The sequence below is a fragment of the Mugil cephalus genome, chromosome 21, assembly GCF_022458985.1.
Source record: "Mugil cephalus isolate CIBA_MC_2020 chromosome 21, CIBA_Mcephalus_1.1, whole genome shotgun sequence".
In the NCBI taxonomy this organism is placed as follows: Eukaryota; Metazoa; Chordata; class Actinopteri; order Mugiliformes; family Mugilidae; genus Mugil; species Mugil cephalus.
In genome coordinates this window covers 9,469,896-9,487,737 of record NC_061790.1, presented here as the reverse complement: position 1 = coordinate 9,487,737, position 17,842 = coordinate 9,469,896, and the positions used below count along the sequence as shown (strand labels likewise).

General features: G+C 46.4%; 1 protein-coding gene across 1 annotated transcript in view; it reads right to left on the bottom strand.

Annotated features, from left to right (window-relative positions):
• LOC124999004 (tyrosine-protein phosphatase non-receptor type 14-like) overlaps positions 1 to 15,251 on the bottom strand; it is a 38,284-nt gene extending 23,033 nt beyond the window's left edge. Inside the window, exons 1-3 of the mRNA XM_047573734.1 lie at positions 14,805 to 15,251; positions 3,438 to 3,908; positions 691 to 866 (exon numbers count right to left, since the gene is read on the bottom strand). Coding sequence (XP_047429690.1) covers positions 691 to 866; positions 3,438 to 3,611 — 350 coding nt within the window. The 5' untranslated portion in view covers positions 3,612 to 3,908; positions 14,805 to 15,251. The remainder of the gene's footprint in view (positions 1 to 690; positions 867 to 3,437; positions 3,909 to 14,804) is intronic.
• Between the last annotated feature and the right edge of the window lie 2,591 nt (positions 15,252 to 17,842).

The window sequence follows — 17,842 nt, the reverse complement described above, 5'->3', positions numbered from 1 at the left end:
ATACAAACATTTGTATGACTTGTCTTCAGCGAAACTATTGGTGAACGTGAAGCGGGAAGAAGAAACAAAAAGACACAACACCGACTAGCCTTTGTGTTGTGTTTTTACAAAGCGAGCCAGACTGACAAGGGTACAGATGGCTCACACCGGCGTTAGCTACGTGCGTAGGCTACAGCATCTTTGCCCCACAGAACCATAAATGAGCTTTGACTCATGTTGTTCGGTGCACTAATTGTTTTCTGAGTTGTTGCTAACTAAGCTAAGCTAACCTGCTGTTGACTGTAGCTTCACATTGACACTGCAGGCAAAAAATATTACCAACTGAGTCAATATATTCCCCCAACACGTCTCAACTACAACACTAAACAAAATTTTCTTCAACGTGTCTAAGTGTCAGTAAGCAGCAGCAGACACCACTGAAAGCAATCATACACATGATTTGTTTGGTTAATTAAATCCCCGACAGCAACACTTTACCGTGTTGTTTAATCCCACACCTCGCTGTGCTTATGGCAGCACAAGTCACACAGAAAAACAGGACAAGTTAGGACTTTACGCCGCATTTACATTATTTCACAGTTTTAATCGTCGGTGCACGTAGAGAAGCACGTGAAATGTTTTTGACAAACGCGGAAGCAGAAGCACGGTTGTACAACGTGAGAGCGTTAGTCTGTAAGCTCTGCTCTTTACCTGGTGGCTTCCTGCTCCAGCCGGGAAACATTGGGGACGTAAAACATGACTCCGAAGAAGAGCATCGGCTCGTTGCCAAACTTGTCCAGCTGCTTCTTCAGGGGCTTCTCGAGTTCGACCCAGCGATGGGCCGGGGCCTGGGTCTTCCCTTGGAACCATAGCCCGAAGTAGTGTGTCTAGAGACGGAGGAGAGAGGCATGGGAGGTCAGTACGGTGCCCAAGGCCTGGGCATGAAGAAGAAGAAGGAACAGAGGTAAGTAGTGGAGGAGGAATAGAGAGGTATGAACAGGAAGAGAGGTTTGTAGGTGAGAAAGGAGATGGTCTGGAGAGAGTCGAGAAATATACAACAAGCGCATATTTCTACGTCTGCCTTTGACGTCAGCTGTTTAATTGCATTAAACATTAGACGTTATAAGAGATCTGTTATGGTGAGATTACCTATCTCACTAAATTAAAATCAACAGATCCCCATTCCAACTGTGATTCATTTCAACGCACAAGCAAAAATATCATTAAAGAAACTCAGGTATCTGGGGTTAATTTAAAAATGCTGTATTACACAAGAACACAAGAGAAAGAAGAGGTCAGAAATTATTTTGCCCCACTTTTCCAAGATCTGGGGCAGATGTCGACATGCTTTGATGAGAGCATTTCCTGCCACATTAATTTTGACGCGTGTCGCCAGTCAAAACAAACACCATACTGGTTGCAACCCACGTATGAGCTCGCGAGAGCCCCGGTGGACTCAGCTATGTGTGAGGGAAACATGACACTACCGCTATTTTTTTTTTTTTTATGAAACAGACTCCTACCCCGGAAACACCAACTTAAACCATCTTTTTTTTTTCTTTTTTTTTTTACGGTTTTAGCTCCCACACTGGTTTCATCCAACCGTGTAATTTAGAAAAACATTTTCTCATCTGCTTTTTTTGTGTGTTTATGATCTGTGTGTCACTGGTATCACAAAAAGGTGAACACCCCTGTTTTTTGCCTGTGTGATTTGACTCTTTTGTAATGAAGTACACCAATCTGCCACAACATTAAAACCACAGGAGACAGGAGAGGTAAATGACATTGACCATCTTGTGACAATTCCACGTTTTAATGGGAAACGTTTAAACCCGGCATTCATTCATGTAGGTGTTACTTAGACATGTACCACCCACCTAGACGTGACCAGACCAGACCCCCGAACCCCACAGCAACAAAAACCGTTAAGGAACAACTTGAAGAACAGAGCAAGGTGTTGACTTGGCTTCTAAATTCACTAGATCCCAAACTGATCAAGCATCTGTGGGATGCACTGGAACAAGCCTGGTCCACAGAGGACCCTCCCCCGACTGACAACATCCTGTTGCCAGACTCCACAGGACACCCTCAGGTGTCAGGCCACGTCTATTTTCTAATGAGTCACAACTGGTTTGGAGGCACAAGGGAGATCTACACGACATCAGGAAGGTGGTCGTAATGTTATGGCTGATTGGTGCATGCTTACTGTACGTGAAACCCCTTCCTTTAGGTGTAAACAGACACATACTCGGGGTCTCAGGCCCCGTTCAGAGTGAAGTGTGAACACACCAAAGACGTGTTGAGGACGCAATTGATATTGGATCTTTCAAGCCACAAGCAGATGTGGTCTGCACCACTTGCGACTCCACTCACTCACCAGTGTGAACACACAATGTGTCCCGGACGCACAGACACAGCCTCTGAACAAAAGACGTCCTCTCGCCCCAGTCACTCTGAAGGTTTTGTTCGTTCATTAGCAGAGGAAGAGCCTTTTATAACATTCGGTCCTTTCGTCCTTCACAGAGATGCATGTGACTCTGATCCACAGATAGAGATCCATTAGAGACAGCAGCTGTTTATTTGCATACAAAGTGCAAAACTGCAATTGAATTTCAATCGGCAGCTCAAGGCACATGCGGAGACCAGGTGTGTAATGCCAGGTGTGAACACACGTACTTAACGCTGACCAGTTGTGTTCCAATTAAGCGGGACGCAGAACACCAAGGGCCTCGAACGCAGCAGTAAACATGAAAACAACGCGCGCACAGTCTGAGGCAGCGTGCATTCACCGGGCAGACAGCCGCTAATGCCGAGGTGTCACACCACCTTATTTATGGTATCGCTGACACCTGGCAAATACCGCAACACTATGCGAGTATGCACTACACCGCCCCTTGCTCTCGCACTGTCAGCAGCTTTAACAGATGCAGACACACAAACGCAATCAGCCTTCAGCCAAACTCACACACACACACACACACACACATTGTTCCCGTTCCCGAGAACAGAGCTGAGAGTGTGGCGGCGGGTAAATCTTGAAGAGCGGTCAAGTAAACACGACGTATCAAGAAAGGCGGGGAGCGACAGAGGAGGACGAGAGGAAGCGCGCGGGTTTAATGGACGGGACGGATGAAGTGGGGCGCGAGGGCGAGGGGTATCTCTTTCTTCTGCAGTGAAAGGAGGACAGAGGTAGCCACGCTTCGTTAGAGAGAAACAAGGACCCTGCGGGAGGTGGACAGCGGAGGGCAGGGAGACACGCAAGGGGGGCATGGGGGGGCCGACGCGTGGCCATCACACAAGGCAACGCAACTAATGTTTGACTAACCAATGGCTACATCCCAAACGGCTGATAAATTATCACTTTTCCCAGAAAGCTACGTGAGTCGAACTTCATATATTTCAGAAAAGCCAAATCTTACCCCAGATATTATCTAATACAAGCGTGTGCAGCAGCCTACCTCCCGAAGCTCCAACCTCTGGGCCACCGCCTCCAGACATTCCTGTCCCGTGCTCTCCACAGACAGCGTGCATTCAATCACGTTGGTGTCCAGCAGGCGGATCCTCGTCACGAAGTAGTTCTTGCTCAGGACGTTGTAGCGCCGCGTGCGCCGCAGCTTCAGCCGGAAGGGCATGGCCGGCCGGAGGTCAGGGCGGAGGGGGGGGGCGAGGGGGCGGTAGAGTCGCAGCTGAGTCAAAGGTCAAAAGTCACTTGAGAGCAAGCGAGCGGTGAGAGGGGTGGGCAGGCTCTATGACCTGGCTGCTGCTGCTACTGCTGCTGCTGCTGCTGCTGCTGCTGCTGCCCTCCTCACTCTCGCGCGACGCCAGCCACACCAGCGGGTGGAGAGATGCACCCTGGCAAGGCGCTGGCCCATTCCCAAAGTTGTCCGGCGGGTGGGGGGGGAGGAGGAGGAGGATAACGACGAGGAGTGCTGCAAAACACACAAAAACACCAGGATTACTCAGTAACATCCACATCGACGTGCCGCGTTTCCCCCCCGCGTTATCGCGCTCCCCACCTCCCACAAACAAGCAGAAACAACTGCCGCTGCGCGCGTTAGCAGGGGCAGGACTGATCCAGCAGCACACGGTTTTGTCCTGCAGTCGGGGGGGCAGCTGCGCTCTCTGCGGCCCCCGTGAGGCCCAGCGTCGGGCGGCGCTGGGAGACAGGGGCAGAGATGTGAGGCTACGGCTGAACGGACATCAAACAGCCGAGCGCAGACATCCATCTGAACCCGGCAGCTGGCTTTGAGGAGCTAATGGAGCTTCTAAGTCTCATATCTGCCTGTGTGGGAGGCCTTTCCTCTCCGTTTTATCTCCCCTCTCCACAGCAGCACAGTGCCAGACATTGTAGCGTACAGTGCAGCAGTGTGTGCAGATCACACACACACACACACATGCATGCGCGTGGTGGTGGTGGTGGTGGTGTTGGTGGCGGAGTCGCCAAAACAGAAAATTAGAATTCACTGTCGCTAGCGAGGAGCTCGTGAAAGTAATTACCGAAGCACACGGGTTTTAAGGTCGAGGCTCTGGGAAACACTTTAAACAGAGCTCCGGGTTAGTCATCAGCTCTTGGCTTTTCATGACCCTTTGAAGTTGGGCATGACACACAAACAACAGGTAGAACATTACATCCACACCTGTAGCATGCTGAATGAGCTCCAGACAGAGCCAGCCTCCCACCTCCGGGCAATTTCAATGGGAATCCATTCAAATAGCTAAAGATGTTTTATGTCGAGGGTGGCGTCTAGTCTGTAGCATTGTCTGTCGGCTTGACTAACCCTGGAGTCGCTACGGTTCTCAGGCAAGGGGGGAAAAAAAAACTGATACGCCAAGGTGAAATAAATAAATAAAAAAATCCATATAACGGATAGGAAATTAAAGTACGGATGAAACAATAAGACGAAAAATGCATTAAAAATGGATGGAGAAAGGTAAAAAGACTCTAGAGAGGAGGGAAAAGCGGGAGGAGCGGGAGGAGCAGAAAGCGAGGAGGAGGAGGAGTAAAGATGCAGAGGATGTGTTGCTTCTTGTCCCGGCTCTAGCTATGTGCTGCTGATAGTCAGCTTGGACCCCGGCCCAGATTCCTCTCCGCTCTGACTGGAATAACAGAGCACACCTGACACAAGTATGCACCACAAGGAAAGACTGTGTGCGCAAGTGTGTGTGTGCGCGTATGTGTGTGTGTGTGTGTGTGTGTGACGAGTGCGAGCGAAGACACAAGGGAGGGAGGCGGTCTTGAATGAAAGAGGGCAAGAAGCTGCACAGCCGCCGCGTTGTTTGCTACAATCCGAACCGCGCTCGTCCTTTTGTAACAGCCGTGCCTACTCCGGGAGCATTCCTTACCCGTGAGTCCGTCTGCAAGGCAGCGCTATGTAATGAGGCATCATCTGATTGTGTTTTTCACCGGGCCCTTCGTGCCAACACGCAGACACGGAGCCAGAAAGCCACAGTTAAGTGAATAATCGGGGCTGTGTGCAGGCACCGTCACCTCGGTGTGTGACACCTCGGAACCCCTCCCAGCTCCTGCTCCGGCTTAAGGGAAGTGACAACACAGGTTGACGGTAAGTCCGTCCCCTCCTCTCCCTCCACCCCCCCAACCAAATCAAGGCCTCGCAAATATAGTCGTCAACGAGCGCAACGGACAAATGCACGGCGACGCAAATAAAGATGCATACTTTCACTGCGTAGTGTACAAACATAGACATGCATGAACAAGGGCGCACCACAAGCACATACGCTGGATCACACGCCCACCAGGTTCTGGAGAGGTTAGCCAAAGGACCAGACAGCAGTTGGTGCAACTCTAAACTAGCAATCAGTGGCATGGTTTGAGAGTGTGCGGTTAAGCAAAGCCAGCCAGACAGACAGACAGACAATAGTTTGGGATCAAACCCACTCCTTGATGGGGAGGGAAAAAAAAGAAAAGAAGAATGCTCCGGAGCTGCTCCACAGAGCTGCAGCGACATTCCCTCCCGACCGTCGTGTTTATTTCCAGCGCGCAAAAACAGCATATACGTTTATGAATTTGCACGTTGTAATTTTGTGGCACGGAGAAAACGAGAGGGAAAGCTGAGGGAAGAGGTTGTTTTTCTTCTCCGGAGTAGTGAGCTTTGTCTAAATATATATATATATATAGAGGAAACCATTCCCAGCTTTTGTTGTGTTGTTGTTTTTTTTCCCTTTCTCTTTTTCCCGCCAAACTGATACAGCGAGGGGCAAGAAGCTTCTTTCTCAAAGCGTGCGCTTAAGCCACATTACCACACGAGTATATATAGTGTGGGGGGGGGGGGGGGATTTCGAATGCGTTTTGGGAAGATGTTTTTTTTTCCCGGTCATGGGGCGAACAAAAAACACAAATCAGACGCCCATACTTTTAACGCTAGATTAGCAGCGGCGTGATCCACGGTGTGTACTTAGACAAACAAGCCGTGTGCTGTCAGCCTGGCGTCGGGTTACGTCTTTGCCGTGCGCTTCTGTGCTTGCGCGTCGCAAAAACGCCACCGTGACAGTGCGTTTCAGTTCCCGAAAGTGATCCAAGATGCATTTGTTGGAAAAAAAAATTTAAAAAAGAGTTGTAAATAAACAGAACAAGCGGGGGGGAAGCAGATAAGATAGATGCAGCCACAGTGATGTCGGGCACTGGTCTTGAAAACCGGAGCATTTAGCCGTCGCTGTCTGTGTTTTATGAAGCCAAAAGTGACCGTATTTGGTAAGAGGGAGGAACGAGAGGTCGACCTACTGCTTGTCAGTCACCTCCGTCTGATGCCTAATATCAGCTCAATTATGAAAGTACTTTTCTAAATGACCACTAGCACACAAGATGAGACGTTCAGAGCTTTGGAAGTGGCACTGCACATTAAAGCAGTTTATCCAGATTTTATATATAACAGACAGCTTGCAGAACTCCTCACCCTAAAGCAGGGATCTCCATTCTTCAGGCCACAGACCCCCTACCAACTATATGTGTTCTATATTAAACTCAGTCTAGTGCTATTTATACATATAAATATATATATATATATACACACACACATATACATTATTATTATCATTGTGCATTCAATATTAAGCTACCCCTTGACCCTTTACTAAAATATGTTGTATTCATATGAATGTCTATTTAAAGAAATTGAAATTTGTGGGGGTAAAAAAAAAATATATAAGTATAAGTATATTGGATATATATATATATATATATATAAAATGTCTTATCAACCAAGGATTTTGCAACCGCTCTGCAGTACCTCCACGCACCCCCTAGGGGTCCTTCCCCTCTGTTGAAGACCTATGCCCTATAATAGTGACAGAGTAGCAAGCGTAATGAGGCATAGTTGCAACGTGGTGTCTTTTTTTAGACTTCCCAAAATCTAAAACACGGGTTTTCACCTTTCCTAACCTAGGCCGCAATTGCTAGCAAGGGCTAACTAGCGAGCTTTAACTATCTGGGTGGGATTGTGGGATTACAGTGTGTGTACTATAAATTTCCCCATTCATGACAACTATACGGGCGATCAATCATTTGAATTATTTTAAGGCTTAAAGTTGTCCACAATAAAGGGCGTGACACATTCCACCTCTTAGCCCATCCTTGAATTCGCCTGGAATTAGACGCTGGCAAGACGGCTATAGCCAGAGCCACCCACACCGAGCTCCTGAACCGCTATTCAGAATTGACGTCATGAATTGTTCATCCAACTTCATGTGCAGTCAATGCCGCTGAACCAATTTTCTTCTTCTAAGTATTTATTTGTACTAAGCCAAACTAGAACCAGGCCAAAGGGCTAGCTAACCTCATGCTAGCTCAGAGCCCCTTTTTCTCTCCCTGTGTAGGGGGGGAAAAAAAAGGACAAAAATCCACTTAAATTTCAAATGGGATCCCTCAGACGTCATCATTGTGCTTTTCCGGAACGAAGAGCTTGACAGGTGTACTAGAGCGGCAGGTGGGGTTAAGCAAACAGCCAGTTAAGGCTACGCGTTAACAGCTGACAAAAGAGGGATATTAAACGAGCTAAAAAGACTATGTTGACACAGGTTTCCCCCCTCGGGGTGCGACGTTTTTGCTGCCAGTTTTTTTTACCCATTCAGGTGTGGATTCCCCCTCACAGGGACCACCTGAGGATGAATCGGACCAAACACCACAGGCAGGTGGCATTACACAGCAAAAAAAACAAAACAAACAAAAAAAAATGTGAGGGGACAAACAAAACCTACAACTTTTTACATCACTGGCACAAAGGCGAGTTGTGAACTAACGCATCAGCTGCTGATGTGCGCGCTCCCTCTCCGCTCCGGTTCAGGGAAGCCCCTCCGCCGCTTCGCTCCATTCACGTCCACACAATAGCGGGAACAAAACAGCACTTTGTCACCTACTGCTAAGACCATTAGACGCAGGCCGCCCCGAGAGCCGAGGAAGCAAGCGTAGCGTGAGTAACTCAATCAATCTGATCTCTGTTGCTCGTCTCTGTCTGAAATACCAACGATGCCCCCCCCCCCCCCCCCCCCCCCCCCCGCCGCACACACACACCCTCCAAAACACTCCCCTCCTGTTACACATGAGCGCTGTAGCAAAACAAACAGGTTAAGTGCTTCACAGCTCGTAGCTGCGCTTCCTCCGGCGCGCTCGTTTTACAATCACGTCTGAGGACCTAAACCAGACCTGGATCAAACAGTGGGAGGCTGTGTGTAGAGGCCACACGCTCAGGATGCAAACAAAATAAATACACAACATAGGGCTAAATTAATGAAGACAAATCTTCATTTTCACATCTGGGAAGATTACCTCACAGACCACCTAATTTGACCTATTTATTATTTTTGCACTTCGCCACTTGCTGCACTGTCCTATCCACTAATCCAGCCATCTGTTACATCCAGCCGACCTAAAACAAAGGAATCCGGCGATACCATTTCAGCCAGATTTGGTCTGTTATTCCCAAAATCTTCTTAAGACTTTGATCCTCTTGTGCCCCGCCGACTTACCACCGAGTTCAGTAGCGGAGATGTTTTGGGGAGACACAAGTCTCGAGTCCATTCCTGCGTACAAACAGGCCTCGGATCAGACTTGAACCTTTTGCTTTATGCGGAGACAAAACTCTAGTTCGAATGTTGCTGCGCCAGTTTACTGGACAGTAAAACACCAGTTTTGGAATCCAACTTTAAGTAAAGTCACATGAGGGCCGCTGTAAAGGGACAGTGGAGTAGAGCAGAGCCCTCTTTGTTATCTGACACTCCAGCCATATGTGTTTCTGTCTGACCCAGAGGACTGTGTGTCTGTGCTTGTGTGTGTGTGTGTCTGTGTGTGCGTGCTTTTATAGTTAAAGGAAAAAGGACATTTTAAGGGATGAACGTACTGGAACTCTACACTCAACTGCATAAATTGTGTGCACACTTTCGGCTGCATACCAAAGCGAAGTATGTGACACTCCACATCCTGCACACACTGTCTGTCACACACAAACATTAGCAGCTGCAAACAGATGGTGGAGCCAGGCGACCAGACAGCGTGTTTCTAACAAGCGCATCTGCTTTCTCACTTTCCAGCTCCGTCTCCGAGACAAAGACACACACACAGCACATTCCCTCCACCATACGGGAACGCAAGGACGGCGACGAGCACGCGGAGCGGAGTGTTTTTTCGCACAGAGGTGACATACAGACGGAGAGGGAGCCTCGTCTGCCACTTCACACGATCTCACACACAGCCCGTCGCCACCTCTATCTATCCGTTATCACTGCAGCTCCAAACACTAGCAATTAGATCTGCATCTAGATTTTCTCTTGTGGTGTGTGTATCGCAAAGTCCCATCGTCAGAAACAGCCCATATTTTGTCTTCTCAAGCTGCAGGTGAAAGTAATTACTTGAAAATGTTGCTAATCTTTCTTAGCGACAACATGAAAGTGTGCGAAGACAAATGGCCCAGCAGACAACAGGCGAGATCAACCGTCTACTTCCTGTCTCTCTCCACCAGATCAAAAAAAAAAAAAAAAGCTCTCGACTACATTTTCTCAAATCCTGGAGTCAGTGCGTTTACATGCACAGCTTAACTAGCAATCGAAAATGAACTTTTTGAACGCGTCCCTTGTCCCAGTTTGAATTTCCGTAACGGGGATCAATAAAGTATTATCTTATCTTTACATGCAACGGAGAAAATCGAATAACTGACGGGAACATGTCCTCCTCCTCCACACTAGGTGGCGATATGCGTCTTGTCAGCATCAGCGTCACATAATAAACAAGAGTCGTTCATGCGCTTTGTGCGGCATTTCAAACAACAACCAGATGGGAATTGGTACAGTTTTTTTTATTCTCGTACGTAAAGTACGCTGGCCTGCACACATGCGTTGTCCAGTTAAAGTCCAGTTAAGGCGTATACACGCCGGAGGGTGTCTCAGATTTTAGTCGGAGTAACGTATTTACATGCACTTAAGTAGTCCGGTTAAAGTCAGATTAAGGCAAACAACCGACTCCACTTGTCCAGCGTGTAATTGTAAAAATAACAACACTACATTACAAAGCTTCATTATTCACGGTGGATCCTCAGCTGCATACATACAGATGTCAGCAACTGTAAATATCGTAGGTGTGTGTTAGGGGTGTGTAGCAGAGAGGGAATGCCCAGTGTTTCGGGGCTGGAACAGGCATCCAAACACTGTCACTGGAACACGAAGAGGTGGAGGATCAAAGGGGAGGATATGTTACAATGGCCAGATACCCATTTTCCAATGACGCAGCTCTGCCGACTCAGTGCAGTGAAAAATCGTGGGATTAATGTCGTGAAGGGGAGAAACTTAAGAGAAAGGGGACAGAGCTGGGAGGGGGTGTTGCTTTTAGTGCACCCATGTAGGACTGTAACCAAACAATAGTGGCTCCCAGCACCTGTATGAGAACATAAAGGCTGGAGATAAGCAGGGGATGTGGACGACGGAGCAGAAAGGGAAGAGGAGATGAGACACTGACAACGACTCTTATCATGTTGGTACAGTTGGTGAGGAGCTGGGGGAGGACGGCGGGGGGGGGGGTAAACATGGACAGCGGCACTGATAGCGGCGGCTTCTCAACATCAACAACAGAAACGCGGGGCCGTTAGTCGTCTGCTCCTCACATTTTCCATTTCCCCAGCCCCTCCACCTAAACATGGACGGTGACACTGATAGCGGCGGCTTCTCAACATCAACAACAGAAACACGGGATCGTTAGTCGTCTGCTCCTCACATTTTCCATTCCCCTGGCCCCTCCCTCCTGGGAAGCACATCACAGTCACACCACCAAACATACAAACACAACTCCTCTCACACACACACACACATGCTCAATCACCAAAAAGACACGCAGTGTTTTCTCACAGCTGAGGCCTCAGGCGCCAACAGGGACGTCAACAGAGCCCCGGTTTACGGGCCCATGAAAGCAGCAGAGCTTTGGTTTTCGCTACTGTTTACATCCGGCTGCATCTAATACCCCTAATGGCTGGGGAAGGGAAGTCACACATTTTAAACATCAAATGGAAAACTTCTCGGCTTGATGCTCCCACAAAAGTTTCCCCATAAAGTGTGACGCGCGTCTATCTTTCCCACATGGGGGCCACATCACGGGGAACAGTCACGTGCTCCAACTTCTGGGCTGATGACCTGCCGTGGAGGGGGCGGAGCCAGTCTGTGATTGACAACTCGCATGAAACACCTGGTGGAGTGTGGGAGAGTTGGGCAGGTCGGGGCACGCTCTCCGCTCTGTTGTTGTCAGCCCGAGCTGCCGGATAGCACGGCACTTAAGGCCCCAGCGCGGCGCTACGTTTGTGTTACCTGCGCTACCTGTCGTGGCTGTCTGCACCAGCCCGGTGCCAGGGTAAAAAAAAAACAAAAAAAACAAAACAAAACAAAAAACATCTGGTCTTTTACTCATGCCGCAGATAAAAAAAAAAAAAAAAATAGACAGGTGAAGTCTTTGAAGTGAGTTCTCTCTTTTGTTAGCGCTTCTTCCTTTTGTGTTTCCCTGGAACCCTAGTGTCGTCATTCCTTTTTCAGTCCTAACCAACATTTCAACCAAGCAACAATCGACCCATGTTTGACAGTTGAATTCCCATAATCCTTCACTCCACAATCCTTCACTCTACATAGAGTCGGGACACCAGTGATGATGACATTAAAGAACTGCCAGTGACAGAGGCCGTGTGTGGCCTTAACTCATATCACCTGAACACACCACAAAGACCTAAGAGGAAATAACTCTCCATGCTGGCAGGTGGAACATGTGTGTGTTTGTTATTTGAAAGGAGAAATCCAGAAGACAAAGGATGATGGGAAAGCTGCGGACCATCTCAGAGACTTGGCTTCTCCTGAATGAGATTATTCATTCTAGATGATCGTGATGTGGTGAAAACAGACGAGTATTTGCAAGTTTATATTAGTTGAAGATGGCGCGGGACACTCTACAATCCAAAGACACTAAAGGCGAAACACCTGCAAGGCTCATCTAGGACATAGAGGATCATGTAGCCAACTCCTATGTGAGGCATCTATACTTGTGTGCTCGTCAGTCTGTCTCTCTGTCTCTGTGTGTGTAAAAGCACCACCCAAACGCTAGCGGCCTGCTTCACATTCAACAACGGCGACCGAAACATTCCCCCGAAAGACAAGTCACACAAATGTTTGCACCTCCAAACCCCCTCAGCTAACGCTTCCTCGATGCGTCCCATCCGCACTGATCCGAAACAATCAATCCGACAACTTGCGACGATGGAGAAGCGCCGCCCTCAGACACGGCGTCGAGGTCTGTCGCCGTAGCTACGGCAGCAAATAGATGCAGAGGCCCAAACCGCCTATTAAACACGCTGTGTTACAACCTTCGTACACCGCAAACAAATGTTTTGATGAAAGCATCTCCTCAGTCACACACTTAAAACCAGGCTTGTTTTAGGAATAGTTGCCTGGATTATGTGGCATTTTCCCCAAACCTCAGTGTGGGGTTGTTTTTGTGCAAGTTAACAGACCAGAAAACTAATGTTTTGTTAAGCCAATGAAAAAAGTGAGAGGGAAAAACAATGGCTGGCATCATGACTCTGCCTGTCCCCGTGTAAAAGATCGGCGTCGGCAGTGAGCGCGCACTGAATCATCCGTGTAGATATTCTTTAGCAATGACTTGAACGGCGCGGATGAAATGAATACAACAACAACAGCAGCAGCAGCAGCGATAAGAAAGAGGCTGAATCAGCACAAACGTGGGATAAGATTTTAGGATTATATGAAGTAAAATACATACAGAAATGAATTCGTCCTTCGTGAAGGCAAGCGTCAAAACAACCGGCTGATAAATTTCAGTGGTGGGAATGAATCAGTTAAATGAAATAAAACTGGTAGATAAAAAGAGGAAAAGAGGTCATGCCCCCCCCCTCTCTCTCTCTCACTTGTGCTTCTGTGCGGAATAACAAGGAAACCACGAGCCCAGTTTGGAGGGATTCTGTCCATTTCTTCCACTCTGGTCAAACTGCTGTAACAATAACAACAATGACGGCCGCTGCCTATTTTTCTCTCTCCCTTCCTGTCCTCACAGAACGAGCGCTTGACCAAAATTACAGGTACGTTTGCACCACATAGCAATCAGCTGGCCTTTAGACTCCAACGGCCACCGGCTACACAAACAATAGCCACTTTTCCTTTTTTTTTTGTGTTGTTTTTTTTGTTTTTTGTTTTGTTTTGCAGGCTCACAATACGCAGTAAACACCCGCTAGTTCACATTTCGGCAACTTTGACAAGCGAAGCGGACACCAGGACATAACTCAGGGCCCGACCAGGAGGTGATGAGGAGCGCGGACGATGAAGGCTCTGACTTTTTGGCCCTTTAAATCCTCCACCAGGGTTTTAAAACTGCTGTGTACTCCCAAGCCACTTGTTCTAGCACCATATAATTTACACAGCATGCCTTTGAGCTTATAAAGACAGCCAGATGTGTGTGTGTGTGTGTGTGAGTGTGAGTGCGCGCGTGTGTGTGTATTACAGCCTACGCCTCCTGCAGCTATGCTATATTTGCCATCTCTCTTTTTACAGTAATGGTCCGAGGTGCGTGTCCAAACACATCTTTTACACAAACATGTACGCACAGTGCACAGGCAAGGCGTGAGGTGGAGGTGGAGGGGGAGGAGGAGGAGGAGGAGGACAACAACGCTTCAGTAACAAAGTGATCATGTCACCAGCGCCAGGTTGCAGAGGAGAGGGACACGGGTGCACAAACACAACACGCCACCCAGGCTCATTGAACCCACCGCGTCCACACGGATCACAGCCTGTAAAATGGCATTTTGTGGACGCAGGGCCGAGGAGGACCCACATGATCCAGGTGTCCATACCCAGACTGGGTCTAACAGAGGCCTCCATTATGCCTCCTTCACTGGCCGAGTCAACTAATGTAATTTCATGATTACTTCATTAACTCTGGGGGGAATCTTACAGGCTGCACTCATGAGAGGTGGTTTTTCCCAATTATCAGTTCTCATGTTTCCTGTACAGCCACGCCAGCTAAAGATGCACAAACAGAGAGGAGGATTTTTTTATTTATTTTATTTATTTATTTTAAGGTTATGATTTTAATGTTTATCTGCCAGTGCAGGAGGAAGGGAAGGGGAATGGGAAGGGGGTGGGGGCCTGGCACGGGGAGGATTTGGGATCTCCTCTGCGCCCTACGTGGCCAAGCCATTTGGCCTACATCTCAGCCCTGCTCCATGCAGACTTTAAATAAAAAAATTAAAAAAAGGAAAACTTCTCTTCTATTCGAACACAGTTCAACAACTACGACGGGTGGAACAAATCTCTGCTCGAGGAGTTTCGCGAGAACTCACCCTGGATCCTGCGCTACATGCCGATTTCTGCGCCCAGATGAAGAAACTCTTCTTTCCTCGACGGCGTTGAACCTCACGTCAGACAGATAATCCTCATGGAAAAGTTATTTAAACGACGACTTAAACATCCCGTCTGGTCAGAGAAAAGATCTCGATAGTTTCTTATTGCATCAAGAGAGCGCAAACTTTACAGAAGAAGGAGAAGAAAAAAAAAACAGTCGTATACAAAGTCCTACAGAGAAACTGCTTGGACCCCCCTCCCACCACAGTTTTTGTTTGTTTTTGAGAAACGCGAAAAAAAAATAAAAAGTCCAAACGCTTGTAGAAGTTCTCCAACTTGGACAACTACGACGTGGTCTTCCTCTCTCGCTGGGACTGTTTATAGTAGTGGTCCTGGTCCCTCTAGTCCAATGGAGGCGTTCAGGGCAGGCGGGGAGAGGAGCATATGCTGCGTTCAATAGCTGCGGAAGATGTCGGAACAGTGGAGATTACGGAGATTACGTGTGCGTCCCATAGGGAGGTGGAGTTACTGTTGTGAGATATTCAAATGTAAGAGATTGTTCACAAGAAAAAAACTCTTGTACCTCTTTTGTTATTTATTTATTTTTTCGAAGTATTGAACAAATGGCAAAGACGTGAAGTACAACTTTCTCGTTACCATTAAATGTCACTTCTCGCATCAGTAAAATTTCTGAGGGAAATACTTTGCTGTTCTCACTTTATATTTACCTTGTTTTGGGAGCTTTGCAGAGAAACTTTGCAGACGTTAAATAAATATAAAATATATGATGAAACTCTGGAATAATTAAAAAAAATGTCACATTTTCCACATGGTAGCTATTGGTTAGTGTCATTTCATCTATCTATCTATCTATCTATCTATCTATCTATCTATCTATCTATCTATCTATCTATCTATCTATCATTAAAATGTAATCATAATATATAATACAATAATATATATACTATAATATATAATATAACTGCAATTAGTATTTATGTTGCTCGTGGTAGTCTATATTTTCAACTATACTATATATTTAATATATTACACATAATACATTCAAATTAGTTTAACAAGCAAAAAAAAAAAAAAAAAAAAAAAAAAACATAATATTCTGCATTCTGCTTGAGGTGTGATAACCTTTATTTATTTATTTGGACGTATAATATTGGCGCTTTTACATTGGTGGTATCACTCCAAGAACTGATGTAAATTGTCGTCCATCACTCCTCATACAAAACCAGTCAAAAGACAGCATCGTTATCATACAAATAAAATTGGCTGCACACAAGTGGAACAGTGGACGTGTATAACATATGAACATTTTGTTTCCCTGCCATTTGATGAAGAGACGTTGAGAAGGAGAGCGTTAAAATAAATAAATAAATAAATAAATCCCCGACTCAAATTTCCCCCCGTCCATCAGACCTCAGAGGTCGCAGCCTTGGCAGAGACCCTGAACGCAGCTGTGGGTCCCCAGCGCTCTGACATCAGACCGGAGGAATCTGAGGAATTCCGGGCTCCTGGGAGAAGTCCTCCTCGTTTAATGGTTTTCCAGGGGCCACGGAGGCGACTAAACGTCGAACAAAGGAGTCCCCTCACATATTTATGTCCCCTTCTTTCTGCCTTTTGGCCCGCGATGAGTTACAACCTCGGTGGGGCCATTTATTTGCATAACCTACATTTTTATTATGTATATACATGCAAATGTGGCCATCGTTTTATCAACCATGCGCTATTTTTAATTCATAAATGTGTGCTAAGACTTGTGAACAATCGCACTAATAATGGCATAACAGTAAAATACTAATGAGCCTTAGTTTTGTGTAACATATAATCACATATGCCACTACTTTAAATAATCTGAAGCTGATTTTATTTTATTTAATATGTGTCACCCACTTCTTATCGTGCTCTTATAAGCCCTTGTGACCAGCCTCCACAGTGTTCTCATTATACCTTTTAAAACCCCATGAATAACTCAGGAAATCATTATTATCTGCATCCCACAAGGACACCAGGGGGAAATTTAATTGTGCCACAGGAGAGAAAAACGCAGAAAGTACACGGTCATTATCAACAGCCTGTAAAGGTTTATTAAAGTACTGTTAAGCTGAGCTAATTTGCAGTGAGTGCAAAGGCCTGATGAGAGTAAAAAAGAGCAGTCATATGGCAACAAATTACGGTTACAAGGTTACCTATGCACGTACAATGGAAATATATAGTCTAACAACATAACTCTGGATGAGTCTGTCAATGGTAGACGGTACTGATGTCTCATTTGTGACGAAATTGCAGCCTCTTGTGGCTCATATGTGATTCACAGCAGCAGCAATATATCAGCAGGGACTCGGCATTTCAGTGAATGGCACGATGATAATCATTAAGGCACTCCAACCATGTGAATAATAGTTAATTATAGTTAATTATATATTATACTAATTACATCAGGGGTCTTTTTTTTTCTTTTTTTTTCCGTTTTTCAGGCTAAGGACCCACAAACTGATGGAGAGATTAAGTAGGGTCCAATTTAAACTCTAGTGCTATTTATAAATACACGTGATTATTGTCATTTTGCATTCAATATCAAGCTATTCAAATATTGCATAGGTTCAAATATTCATTTTTATTTTTTTTATTTATTTATTTTTTTATTTCAAACATGTGCAGCAGTAGGGTGGCCGTGCAACTGCCCTACACAAACATACCTGACATAAACACACACACAAACATGGGATTTCACCTGGGGACTGAAAAGAGTCTTTTCAAATTTGTGGGGGAAAATCAAAAAAATATATAACAAATGTCTAATCAACCAAATATTTTGCAACCCTCCCCTGCAGTATCTTCACTGAGGGGATCACGGACCTCCGGTTGAAGACCTATGAATTACATAATCATTTTATTTGCAGACAAAGTCAGGCCATCCAGCCTGATTTATTGCTCAAATGGAAATAATTTAGTGTTGCATTTATGTTCTGAAACATCCAGTGTGCAGCCACTGCAGCCTATCTGTCACATTACCTTTTAGTCT